The 14,080-nt window shown below is 42.9% G+C and overlaps 1 protein-coding gene across 8 annotated transcripts in view; it reads left to right on the top strand.

The window, feature by feature from the left end:
- Positions 1–14,080, top strand: part of LOC143213267 (uncharacterized) — a 516,895-nt gene that overhangs the window by 408,665 nt on the left and 94,150 nt on the right. For all 8 annotated transcript variants that reach the window (XM_076432949.1, XM_076432950.1, XM_076432956.1 and 5 more), the window contains one exon: positions 8,138–8,441. In XM_076432949.1, the coding sequence (XP_076289064.1) occupies positions 8,138–8,441 (304 nt within the window). The remainder of the gene's footprint in view (positions 1–8,137; positions 8,442–14,080) is intronic.

The raw sequence follows: 14,080 nt of genomic DNA on the forward strand, positions 1-14,080 counted from the left end.
TTTCGCTAAACGATGAAAAAAAGAGCAGGTTAGTTAATTGAATGGCAAACGCAGATCCTACCTGCTTTCGCACAATTAGCATCATTGCCAGTGCGACGTTTATCGAATCGAGCGAGTCCTTAATACTGATGAAGTTGGTGCAGACGTTTGCGATATTCAAACATGAAATTACAATAACAATAAATCATCCATAATGTTTGATATTTATTCAACATATTCGATGCAGAATAGAAACATGTCAAATTTTTGTAGAAAATTATTAAAGTGTTTGGAACACCTTTTTATTACGAGTCAATTGTTTTGGAAGGAATTCGCCTGTTTAAAGAAGAAGTAAAGATTATTTTTTATATTTTCACAACGATAATTCTCTCTGCTTTACACCATCACTGAAACCAGCAGTAGCTCGTGCTAGAGATATCGCCGGACAAACGTGATTGAGGTCTTCCATCGATTGCGAGTAGTTTGACGGTCGATCAGGGAGGAAGAGTAACGTTCCATGATCGAGCGCAATTTAATTCTGTTTGCGCGAAGTAATACGCGTCGAGTTACACCTTCTGCCAGTATTTCCTCGACAACGAATCAACCTTCCATCCCCGTCCGCTATTATATAATGACAGCGACGGCGAACTTCCCGTTTGTATAGCTGTCAGAAATGATTTCGTTCGAACCGATGAAAATACTCCTCTCCCGCAGTTAATATCATCTTTCATAGTATCGAGTTATTGATGAAGGAGTAAGTTTAGCTGCCCTGAAAACTGCGAGGCTCCCATCAAACATAATAACAATTCTTCCAGACAGAGACGACGCGAAGAATTAAACTAGGAACAATAGTGAAAATTCAACACTAGATTTTTGCTTCATTAAAACGTCTGGGGGTTGTAATTAAATGTTTAAGTAGAGTGAAGATTATTGTCTTAATATTTACTGGGAACACTGTATATGTTACTGGTGGTTCACACTGTTAAAAATGGTTGAAACATTTTTTAAGCAATTTAACAGATTCCAAAGACATTTGTATGTTTTCTGGTGAATAAATAATTCACTTTTGAAAATACCAATGCCCAATAATTCACAAATATATTGGGTTGGCAAATAAGTTCGTTCGGTTTTTGTGATTTATTCCACTCTAAAAAACCGAACGAACTTATTTGCCAACACAATACTTCAAGCATACAGGGTGCCTCTGCTAAATGAGCCCACCTAAATATCTCCTTCATTTGTAGTGGCACAAAAAGAATATTTATGGCATAATTTAAATGGTATCGAAGGAGAATATTATAGACAGAAAAACAATTTTTATTTGTCCGGTTATTTTTTCATAGTTTTTTCAAGGTCAGCGTTATTTTTTATCGGGAAAACTTTTTAAAAAATTCCATCTTGTTAATGACTTAAGCATATTCAAGTGTATTTTTTTTCAGCCGCTATAAGATGAAATAAAAAAGAATAAGTTTTCCCGATGAAATAATAACGGTGACCATGAAAAAACTATGAAATAATAACCGGACGTAAGAAATTGTTCTTCTATGATATTGCTCCTTCGATACCATTTAAATTATGCCATAAATACATTTTGTGCCATTAAAAATAAAGAGATATTTAGGTGGCCTCCTTCAGCTGAAACACCCTGTATATTAATAAGTTAGTCAAGTTTGATAAAAAGGTATTACTTACTTTGCTAAAAAGAAATGTTGAAACCATGCACAGAGAAAGAAAATCTTTTCGAGTTACGAAACATTATTTCACAGACTATAGCTCGGAGTCGCGTTTCAGCGTAGTTTCGCGATAGAATAGAAAAATTCGCGACGGTGTACACCGCGAATTCTTTCCGTCGAACAGCGACGACGGGACACGGTGAATATTCTGGACAATAAAAAGAGGCACCGCGAGCGCAAAAGAAAAATAATTACAGTTACTTGTCCGGCTTATTGTCGAGAGAAAGAAAACCACCTTTTCGATGTTGCCTTTCTCTCTCTCTCTCTCTCTCTATCCGCGTTCTATTATATTCCTTTTGTCCACTTAATTACTCCTGCGTGCAACAACGAATTCCGTGGAAATTCAACGTGGCATCCGCGAAATAAGAGGCTTTCAAGGGATAACAGGAAACAGGTTAAGTACTTCGAGGGTTTTTCTCTCTTCTGCGTTGCCTCGGCGAGTCAAATCGGGAAACCCGTTTCGAAATTTTTTCTCCTCTTTTTGATAGCTGCAACTCGAGAAAACATTCCCCAACCCCCGGGAAAAACCGCGCGTCACTTGCTAAAAAGTCTTCACCTGCTGAAACGAAGAAAACATGTAAAATGTGGATCGCGAAGTGAACAAAAGTTGCAAGATTAATTTTTTTTTTTATTCAGCCACTGAAACCTATTGTAGGTTTATTTCGGCTTTTACAATTGTACATTAGGCTTACAGTTTGTGTACAATTATAGTCTTAATAACCGCTAGAGGTGAAGTTCGCAGTCGTTTAAAAACTGAAAAATAAATTTGCAAGATTAATTCGTGAAAATACACGCATAACTAAAATTCTAAAATGTTTTACGATATTTGCTCAACTACACATTCATTGTTCATTTAGGATTATCACAATAAATATTTACAGTTCATTTATGACTATTTTTTAATTTAGAATCACACAATTGGACGACCGCGAAAAATAATTTCTTGCAGTTAGCACTTGGCATTCCCGTCAGTGTGGCATCGCGGGGTTCACCCCTTTCTTTCTGGTAGGCTAACGGAGGTGTAGGTGGGGCATAGTGAGTTGCTCGGCGTATCTCTGTTATCGAAGTAAATCCACGTAGTCCTTTTCCCGGGTTCGAACGGTGACGCTGCTCCTCGAAATAAGGAAGGACCAAAAGGAAGCGCTTATACCTCGAGAGGTATTCTCTTCGAGGGCTCTTCACACTCGCCGGGGTTATATCTATATAGAACCTAGAGGAGAGAGGGTGGCGGGAGGGAGGGCAGTCGAGTCTCTCTTGGTCCAAAAGGGATTTGCGACAACTTCGGGACAGAAAGGGCGGGGGAAGAGGAGTGGGGGACGGGGGTGAAAGGGGATTCGGAAGAGTCGTTGCCGATGCAGCGAGCAACGGGGGAGCTTCGTCGTTTTCTTCAGTCTTCCGCTTGTAAAGAGGGCTTGCTTTCCCACCTCGATATCGTCGATACCCTCTTTGTTCCCGGGGCTTCCTTCTCGTCCGCCTCGCATTAAGGATGCCCCGAGCCCGTGAAATGAAAGAAAATAGAGCGGGGCAAACGGCCTTCGTTGCCCACTTCCACCCCCTCGCACAGCCCCGAGACTCCTTTTGCTACGTCGGCCTGCAACCGGGGAAATTAATGGAGAGTTGATAATTGCTGAGAATTTAATCTCGGACTTTGACGGCTCTCTCTTTCTCTTTTCCCCTCCCCTCCCCGTGTTCTCCGTTTCCCTTTCTTTCGCGTGAAGGGGGAGAATCCCACGCGGAAAATTCGACGCTGGCTTTCCAGGCGGCTTCGCGATCGAAAGAATCCCATCGATCGCTGACTTGAACATTCTATCCTGTGAATGCCGGGATTTAGGAGATTCGAGGATAATATATACGGCTCGCCCAAAAGACTTCCGAGACTGGGGTAATAAAGAATTGGGCATTTTCGAATTGCCCACACCTTCCACAAGCTTTCGGCACTTGCTAAACGGCGTTCTATCTCGATACTGAAGAACAAATAAACTTCGTGGAAAAAGAAAATTTTAGGGCACTGAAAGAGGTTAAAATTACATGGTACCACTATAAATCCATAGATGGGGCTACTAGGATGTCAGTAAACAAATTTTGAACATACACTGCATCGCCATACGGTCCCCTTCGTTTGTTTTGCGACTCTAAGGAGTTTAGAATCTTAAAGGTGCAGAAGGTATATCTTGGTCATACCTTCATAATTTCTTTCTTCCTATCTCTCCATCCTCAGCTCAACCCCTTCTGTTCTCGAGCCCACAGAGAAACGTTTCTGACGCAGCTGGAGGGACGAGGATAAAACTGACAGAGACAAAGACTGTATTGAAGACGTCGAAGCGAGAAAAAAAAGAAGCTTCGTTGTTGGAAAGGAAACAAAGGAACCAGGATTTCTCGGTTCCACTTTCTCTGCCTCGTTTTTTCCCTTTTTCTTAATGGTTACGTCCCTCGCAGTTATTGTGCTAAAAATATATCTCTGAAGTGGAATCAAAATGCTTGATACGCGCGGAATCGTTCCGAATAATTGCCGTCGAGTAAACATTCAATAACTATCGATTCCCCGCAAAACCGTTCGCTATAATTTCAATATTCTTGCACATACACGGCGAATTCAAAATTTAACATTTTAAATTGAAATAAAACGCTGCCTCTCTCTCTCTCTCTCTCGTTCTCGTTTCGTTAAATCAGTCTATTGACGTGGAAATTCGAGCAAACTCAAGTGAATATCAGGAAATCTAATTACCGTTCATTAACATTCGAATAATCACCATATCGGAATATTCATGAGCCCTCGCGGATTCTGCTCTCAAAACATTCTAGCTTTCCGTGACTTATTTCTACGGTAAAATAAACAATTTATTCCAGAGTAATTACAAGAGCTTTTTTCGAAATGTATTATTGTTGGCAATTTCGGTAACCGAACCTGATTGACAACGATAAAACCATTTTCAATCAGAGCAAACAATTATGGCAGTCTTCGAGCTGTGCAACACCACGAAGGAGCAAACAGAAAATCCAGGAACGATCGTAAACCGCGACAATTAATTACCGGACCGTATTTCCCACTGGCCAGTGTTATTCGAGTCACGAAATAAATCAGAGGCCTTTATCCGGGAATCCTTTCAAAGTATCCCACCCCCATTCATTTTTCACCCTTTAGCTGAGGGAATACAGCTCACAAGTGGGTCGATCGATTCCCTGGAGCAGTCTCGGTGTCCTGTGGGACCAGTGGTACAACGAATCAGAGAGGAGATACGTTAAAAGTTGAACAAATTAGCTTTTACAAATTAAACCCCTGTCTCCTTCCACCATCTTTCTCTCTCTCTCTCTCTCTCTCTCTCTCTCCGTCCTCTCTGTTCATCCTATTCGACCCCGAAGTTCGTCCTGGGATGGAATTTAAGGGAATTCGTTCGTATATCGATGGACTATAAAACTTGGCCCGATAGAGGAGTCCCGCAACTGCTGGAAAATTTACTGGAAACGATGTCCTCTGGCCTGCACTACAGCTACTTCTTAGCGGGATCCAGAGGAGAATCCCTTCCTGCCCGAGAAGATACGGACGTGGACAATGTTCGAGACCTCGTTAAAGTTTCAGAATACCAGGAGAGAGGGTCGCCGTCGGTTGCACGGGCGAACTTTCCACCGGGAAACCGGAATACGTTAATACGATGGGTTTCATCTGTGCTGCTCGCAGCACAGAAGCCTGCGCCTATTTTTTAATATGCTTCCTTTATGTACACGACCCGGTAATTACCGGCGAAATCGCGTTCCGCGTCGGGTTTCCAATAACCTGATCAAATATTGCCTTTCTGCGAGCTGTGGATACTTTTTTTCCCAGCAACCGATCTCCGACGGATCCCTTCTCGCTAAATTGAAACCCTCCACTGTCCGTCAGCACCTTATTAACTCTTTCGACCTCCTTCCTGTTTTTCGGATTTTCGTCCGTTCTACTTCGGAAATTAATGTTGCCTGAAAGCTGCAATTTGTTAGGGTGGGATATTTTATTATAAATTTATTGATAAATTATCTTATTTTTAATTACATCTTTCAATGTTTTCTATTAATTGTACATAGATATTTACAAGAAACACGATACGACTGCGGATCTTTATGCAAAATACAAATTATCTGCACCAATTGCAAGAAACAGTAACCATGCACAAGATTGTTTCACTCTTTAATGATCTTAACAAGTTGAAAATAGTGTGTTGGCATTGTGTTAAATTCATTTAAATTGTACCAGTTCGTTTTTGTCATTCGACAAAGCGACATCTTTGAATATAGTTTGAAGAATTCACGACGTCGAAAGTTTGAACCTACGTCGCGCGAAGCAGAAACTTTCTGACATCATGGTTGTCCTGTCGATTCTACAGTGACATTAAACAGAAGTGGCTACTATCAATATTGAAATGGCCCGAAAAAGTGTTCTCCAGTTTCCCTCCTCGACTTCGTCATCGTGACGATATTCCCGGCAAATATTTGTTCAGCGGAATCGGAGCCTCCGGTTGATTTCTGCGTCGAAACGACGAGGATCGAACGAGCCAACGAAGACGGTGATACAAAACGACGACTCGCGCTAACTTATGTACAGTCGCTGTAAACTGTATTTAAACACTGAATTGCATTGTTGGAAGCTTCAGTCTTCAAATCCACGGCAGCTTCGATCACGAAAAATATTTTCTAATGTTTCAGAAGAAGTTTGAACTTCGCCCCAATTCGTTGCAATCTAGATAATTTTAATTTTCCCTGAAGATCCGCAACCTATCAAATATCTAGTGGATTGATGGCAGTATTAGTGAACAATAGATCTAGGGTCCTGATCGAAGACAGTTCGAGCCAGACGCGAGGCGTGTTAACGGCGTCGTTTCCGTCGCGCGACTGTCGGATTAATGCAATTATAGGGAGGGGGATCATCGTATCAGGGACACTCCTTAAGGGTGATAAAGGCCACCCCTCTTATTCGTCGGTTAGACCGCATCGCATCGCCAACTTGTTGCACTTTCAGGGCTCTTTCTCTTTCCGTTCTTTATCCGGTGTCCCGTCGGCTGTTTCGGGATGTCGTGAAAATGCCGCGCACCGCGATAGCAGTTAACGCGGCTACGGTTGATGAATGGTTACGACCACCCTTACACTTTTATTCCGTGGCCATTATGAGACGCGTGCCGGCAGGAACCGAGGCCATTTAAATGTCTTCCCCGGACTTCTGGCTGCGGAAATGCGGATTGGGGATTTCTATCCTTCTGCCTCTTCCCACGAATCCCGTTCCTGAGAACTGTTCCCGATATCCCTTGCCGTTCCACAAATTTGACAAACCTCTTTCCCTTCTCAACACCTCAACCCTTATACACCCAGCTGAGCTCCCATTTACTAATATTCAATTTTTTTATTCAAATACTCACTTTCAATTTATCCCCAAAATTTTCCCAGTGCCCAGGTACCATTTTTCAAATTTACTTGTCACTGACAAATATATAAATTCCTCTTTTAGCTGAGAATTCAAGGACAGGGTATATTTGAAAAGTGTTGAATTACGAATATTTTAAATATTAACGTGAAGATTAACCACCGGCGGATTCCCCTAAAAACCAGGCTCATTTCGAATCCATCGTTAGCCAGTGAAGTATCAGTGCCGGGAGCCGGAATCAAAATTCTCCTCACGAATTTCCCTCATTTACAATCCCTCTCGTTACAACGACCGGGTCGTTGGAAATTCATGCGCCAACTTGTTGCACGTGCTGCATTATTTTTCATTTTTTTTTCCTGCTAGCACCGTGGAACGTCGGGACGTCAACTTTTCCGGTTTTTCCTCGTTGAGGAAACGGGATCAGGCGTGTGGGCATGATTTTCTTGGGACACGCGAAGTCCCCCGGCCTGTGAAGTATACGTTTCTTCCCCCCGTCGGTGGCATTACACAGGATATCGAGCAAATGGGGTGGAGAGAAGTCTTTAGGCGAGGAAACGGCCGTAAGGCTGTCACGCCAGGGATAAGCTTAGATGTGCCTCGCAGATAGGACGTGGAACGTGCTCGTCGTTGTACGGGATTTCCGGAGTCGAGCAGATCCTCCGTATAGATAGCGACATAATTGGGTCGACATAATTTTCTGCGTTCGACGAGGCCGCCTGCGAGCTTTCCCCGAGCTTAGACTCCACTCCAGTGACGTCGTTCTTACGGCTTTCGCATTCTTTGTCGACGGACTACCATCGTTCTAGCACAGTGTTCACAATTGTAGATTAATGGCATAGGATAAAAAACGAAGTAGCACACTGTTTAAGAGACCATACGATTTGGACTTTTTTTTAGAAGTTAGAACAATCAGTTTACTTACCTCTAAGCTCTCATCTTTAAACGAAAGTACTGGAACCAAGTGTCTGCATTTTATTAATTCAAGTATAAACAGAGATTATAGGATGATTAAATGACGTTTCTGATTTTTCTGTGATAGGAACGGACACATGCTGACCCATCGGAACAAGAAGCCGTACGAGTGCAAAGCGGAAGGATGTGGCAAGTCTTATTGCGACGCGAGGAGCCTGAGGAGGCACACGGAGAATCATCATGCTGGTAGCAAGGTGATCGAGAGCGTCAGTCCTAGCAGCCCTACGACAGGTCCTCACACACCTAACACACCAGGAAGCAATCCCAGCACACCTAGCACGCCAGGTGCAACGTCGACGTCGAATGGCCACGGACATCCGGCCTTGAAGCAACTGCTTGCCACAGAACCTACGCAGACGCAACAACAAAAGGTGAGTGCATCTTTATCATCAATATCTCGTGAACGAAATGATCCACAGAGATACATAGCGTTTTATTCAATGAAATAAAATCACATATAGTGATCTCATAAAAATAAATGATAAATCCGTTGATATTATCGGTCCGGTTGTAATTGCGGCACATTAAGAAACAGACAGGGTAGTCTGGCGTTCGTGAACGTCAGTGCGAAATCCGTCGGGGCAATTTGATCCGAAAGCTTGCCCCCGCGTCACTCGATATATCGCGGTGCCGTTTTCTCGAAATTGGTCCGATATTGGTTTCGTCTGAGATAGGTTTAAAGGCTTACAGCCTGCCGGATGAGTCGGTCAACGCTGGATCCGAAGGATCCACCGGCGTAAGAGGATTACGCGGATCTTCACCGATCGTCAAGCATGTTACGCGACCTTTAACTGCGTCCCTTATTAATTTTTCTACGTCATCTTGCGCGACCCTCAATTTGTCGTGAACGCGGCTCCCCGTTCGGCCCCGGCTCGATAACAGGATTCCGGGAATTATACTTGCTGCACGACCGTCTAGGATCACGGTTATTGTCAGTAATTCTTTAATAACTTCGTTGCTCCCGGGTCTTCCGAATTGATCCCCTTGTATCGGGTAATTATTGGGAAACTGCAGTCCCGTGGCGAATATTGGGAAATCGTCCTTTGTTAATGCAACAGGTTAAGAAGACCTTGTGCTCGAGATGCAATGTTGTGCCGCGATATTGCTGTAAGACAGTGCACGAGGTGATTCATCTAAAGCTAGCCACCTAAATTTGTGCTTCGTCTTCAGCTCGAATATCTCAATATGCTGAAATGATCATCTTCCTGGACGTTCTTTAGCGTTTTTCAGTGAAACAGTCAATTTTGAAATAAATTCTTGATTTTAGAGATCGCGTAGGAAGTTCGAAGTATGCCAAAGGGAACACTGGACGTTTGTTAACAACAATTTCAGTGATATATTCGAATTAGGTCACTGCAGCAACCTCTTCTTTTGTCATCCATGTGCTGTATAAGCGCTGCTTCCGCTGTCTAATGGAAGACACTTAACAATATCGCCCGCTGTTGTCTGAATTTCAACAAAGTCTGACTACTGCAACGGTTGGCTGATTATGTGCTACCCAATTCTACTGTAGCCAGTCTACGCCGGTAGGTATGCTACTGTAAACGATGGCTAATAGGGCTGTTTCTACTGCGTTAATAATGGTCCGCTGTGTCAACAGTCGGTTTACAGAAGATACTGCGTTATTACATTCTTGATAATTATGAGAGATAATTGTTTGCCGTGCATACGAAGTGGTTCCAGGGAAATAACGGCGAGCCTCTGCAGAATGTTAATTTTGAACTGTTCTGTTACCATTATCAAATCTCTCTTGCTCCCTTTCTCTCCCTCGTTCAATTATTTAAAAAGTTCTATCAATTCTGAGACACTTCAAATACTTTTTTCCAATATGATAGAAGTCATTCTCGTTCTAAAGTACATTCATTTTTAGCGGTTTCGATCAGTGGCAATTTTTTAAAAGTTTCTTTTATGTGTCGTCTAATAAACTAATTCATTTAATTCCTAAAAAAAATTTATCGCGTACAATCCATTTGTGGAGAAATTCCTCTGTCTTAAAATTTGTCCAGATATTAGATGATTGCATAAATTCGTGCCCGATTTGAAAATAAAATTCAATGGTTAAATTTGATAGAATACAGCTTTATTAATCAATTATACATATAGTCACCATTCTTTTCTAATTGTACAAAATTCAACCATTTTTTAATTTTAATTTAACCAATCTTTAAAATTTAACCATTGAATTTTATTTTCAAATCGTGCACGAACTTATGCAATCATCTGATATAACCGGTTCAATAAAATTCGACAGACTAAGTTGACATTATGAAGCTCTGTCCAAAAACTAAATGAACAAGTGGAACTTAAAAAAATTTTCCATATACATTAATAACGTATCTACACATTCCACGAAACCTAATTCCCACATCACCACTACTTTTCCATAAAAAAATTCATAAAAATCACCTACTCGTATAACCACCAGAATCCTCCGTTACCAATGTCACGCCTCCCTGAAACCTGTGCCACACAAAAAGATAACACGTCAGTAACATCATTGTCAATTATGAATCCGCTGCACAGTGTGAGGTATCGACTGATTATTGGCTGCTAGCGTTGGCAATGAATGATAGCAAGGGTGGAGCATTGTCGGGCGATAAAAGGGCGCGAGAGAAAACGAACAGCTCGCGGGGAATCGAAGATCCGACGGGGGTAGGTAGACGAACGGGGGTGGGGAGGGGTTAAGGGTCCACCCTTGTTCATCTTACCGAGGATTCTCTGTGCCCTCCCGCACCCCCAGTACCCAGTGGAAATTAGTTCTCGGCCGTGGAGCACGGAATTATTGCTGCTTTCAAAGTCGCTCGAGCTCGGGCTCGCCGCGCTTACATCTGGGGTTCCAGGTCGAGGAGAAAATACAAAGAAAAGAAGGGGATGGTTGGACGGGTGGGTGGCGCGGTAGGAGGGTGGGAAACCGTGTACGGACCCGTATGGGATGAAGGAGGAAGAAGAATCGCCGCGAGACGAACGGGACAAGGAAGAAGCGAGGGTAGTTAAACTGAGACTACAAATCTACGATATTGAGTTAGAAGTAAGGCGAACCCTTGAAGCGGGACTAATAAAATTTGATGACCGGGAACTTCGTAATGAGAATGAGACGAGGAGAGCGCCGGAACCGAGGGAAGATAGCGAGAACCAGAAGAAGGGCCCTGGGGGTGGGGGCCGCGAGAGTCGACCAACCGACTATGAAAACTTCTCAGACACAATGACTTTGTGATTTATGATATTTCAGCGTGCCCGGCTTCTTGCGTGCCGATGATTAGCCTTGCAACTGGTTTGATTTTTTTCTTGTGATTTTGTTGCTTTAGTTACTTTCCGGGAAAGTGTACTAAAATTGTTGCGTTCCCAGATTTCAGTGATTTATACTTCATGGTGGGTTCGTTGGCCTGCGTGTGAGTTTTAGCCAGCCTCAAAATAGGTTCAAGCAATCGTATTACATTTTCTTGGTTTGGAAACATTTTCGTGTCGCAGTATTCGCAGTTTGATCAAGCAACACTCAACGAAACAGAGTATGTATAACTATAACTAGCTTGGGGTTCTCTTCTTTCGCAAAGCCGACGACGATCGCGTTACAGTGACAGAGAATCGCGATTTTCCGGGCTACCCGATATGTGCCCTGCTCCCTTTCGTTTGAAGACACCGATACAAGACTCGCTTGGTAATTTGAAGTCGCAGGAACAAGAGGATGGCGGCGCGCGAGAGTGTAATATGTGCCACATAGGTGATGAGCGTTCGTCGCGCGAATCCACTCTATGGTGGCGGAAAGACGAGACACGAGCGAAAGGACCCGAGAGCGAAGTGATTCGACATCAAAAGGCGTCTGCCGGTCGTTCAACCGGGCTCTCTGATTGCGCCGTAAAGACGGCGTGTCTTAGAAATCACGGTTATCGCGGCAGAAAATCACTTTCTTGCTCGCGGAACCGTGAGCCGGCCGACAAAAGCGCCAAAGGGCAAGGTGAACCATGAACGAACTCCTGTTTCGGAGCACCGGGGTCAGTGTCTACCTTGTGGCTGCTTCTGTGACGGTCAACACCCGAGTCCAACACTTTTTTAACGACAATCGAATTAGTGTCAAGCATAAGAGTAAAGCTCGGGAGTAAAATTCAGTAAATCGACATCTAGACTGTGGATTTCAGAAATTCTCAGCGTTCAATATATGCTAAAAATATATTTAATCTCATTTTTGATGAAATGAAATCCCCAGTGGGGAGTATGACTTCTGATTTCATTTAATTAATGGAGAGAGGACTAGGGAAATGGTAATTTACTCATTTAATTAAAGTCCTCGGACGTATGAAATGTCGCCATTGAAAGCCGTCATTTATTTAGAATAATAAAATTAGGGAACTTTAGTGCAAACGTATCAAGATCGCGAATACCGTTCGAAAATTTTATTCTACTATGGTACTTAGTACTATGGTACGTAGGAATTCATTGTTTTTTGCTGCCTCTGTGTTTGACCAGGGCCGGATCACGGAATCCGCGCGATTCATACAATTCAGACTAATTACAACGGAAATTCTATTGGCGCGTTTTGATCTCAACCGTGAAAATATTTTTCATGGGTTTCGCGCGTTTTATCGCGAACCGTGAGCTCTCCCCGGCTCCATTTTAGTCGTATTAAATTCGAGGCTTGCAGCTCTTTCAGCGGAGGTAATATTAACAAAGAGTCCTGAAATTTCATATTACACTGCCGCGATTTCATGGAAAATGCACGCCGGCAGTTTTCGAATCGTCACCGCGCGCCATGGAATTGAACTATGGTGGCAACCATGCGAATACACCATCGATATCGCATAATAGATATTAGCTGGGTGTCTGTTCATCGATGAAGTTTATCAGCTTCGCGGAGCATAGCTGTGAACATGATAAAATCGAAAGGATGGCGCATATTTTTGTTGCATTTCTTCGTAAATCCTGTTAGAGCGTTTTTAGAAGGCATCGAATAAAAAATAATGAAAATTGGATCTATGAGCATCTAATCAGGGTAACATTCTTTTTATTAAGGAATATGTTTTAAATGTTTTTCTAGGATCTATATACATCTGCCGTAAATGTCATCGTTGACATATACGAGCTCAGTTATGTTATTACATTGTTAATGTAACACTCGTAAAACCGCGAATGTCTACTTTTAAGAAACAGTGATTCTGAATTTATAAAATTCCAACGACGGCTCGGCAAAAAGTCACACCTCTCCTGTAACCTTTTTGCAGCAGTCATGAAAATAACCGAAAGTAAAAAACCCATCAAAAAAGACTTCCTCTCTCCAGACTCCTCTACGCAAGCATATTATCATTTCACACTTCCATACTTCTGCAATCATAAATTTCCCCCGTGAGCACGGTTCCATTTCGCCATAATGAAAAAAAAGACTGTAATAAAACTTTATGAAGTGTTCTTCTACCACCATGAATTTCTTACAATTAAACTTCCGGCCACCTAGCCGTGCTCCTCGAAAGAATCTCGGCTATTTGTTATTCAAAGAATCTTTTACTCGGAGAATCTCGAAAAATTGCAATGTTTTCGTCGTTGTTGAATGTGACGGACATTTAGTGGACAATACAGGTTCGATAAAAATGTCGAACACAATGAATTGATTTTTTTTCATCGCGAGCCAACAGGTAAACTTTAGTTCCGGGCCATTGTGCCCGATCGTTTATCGCATGCGGGAACATCAACGGTGCGAAACACAGTCGATTTCGAGAGCGGCATCCCGGTATATCGGCGGTTCCTTGCGTGTCCCGTGGCCCGGTTAATTGATCCTCTAATTACGTTGCACGGGGCACGAAACGCGAGTCCGATTGCGCGTTAACTTCGAGAACCATGAATTCTATGCGCCGATTGACTTCGGTGCCGGAGTATCGGCAGTGTGTCCGCACACTTGCGAGTCTCTCCGTTGAAAGGATACGTGCCGCGCAGAACGTCGTGGGGCGGCGCGGTGCGGCGGCGGGGACCCGCCATGCCAGTCCAAACACGGTCGAACGTAATTTGCAAACTTCGAGGTGGTCCG

The sequence above is a fragment of the Lasioglossum baleicum genome, chromosome 11 (genome assembly GCF_051020765.1).
Source record: "Lasioglossum baleicum chromosome 11, iyLasBale1, whole genome shotgun sequence".
Lineage (NCBI taxonomy): Eukaryota > Metazoa > Arthropoda > Insecta > Hymenoptera > Halictidae > Lasioglossum > Lasioglossum baleicum.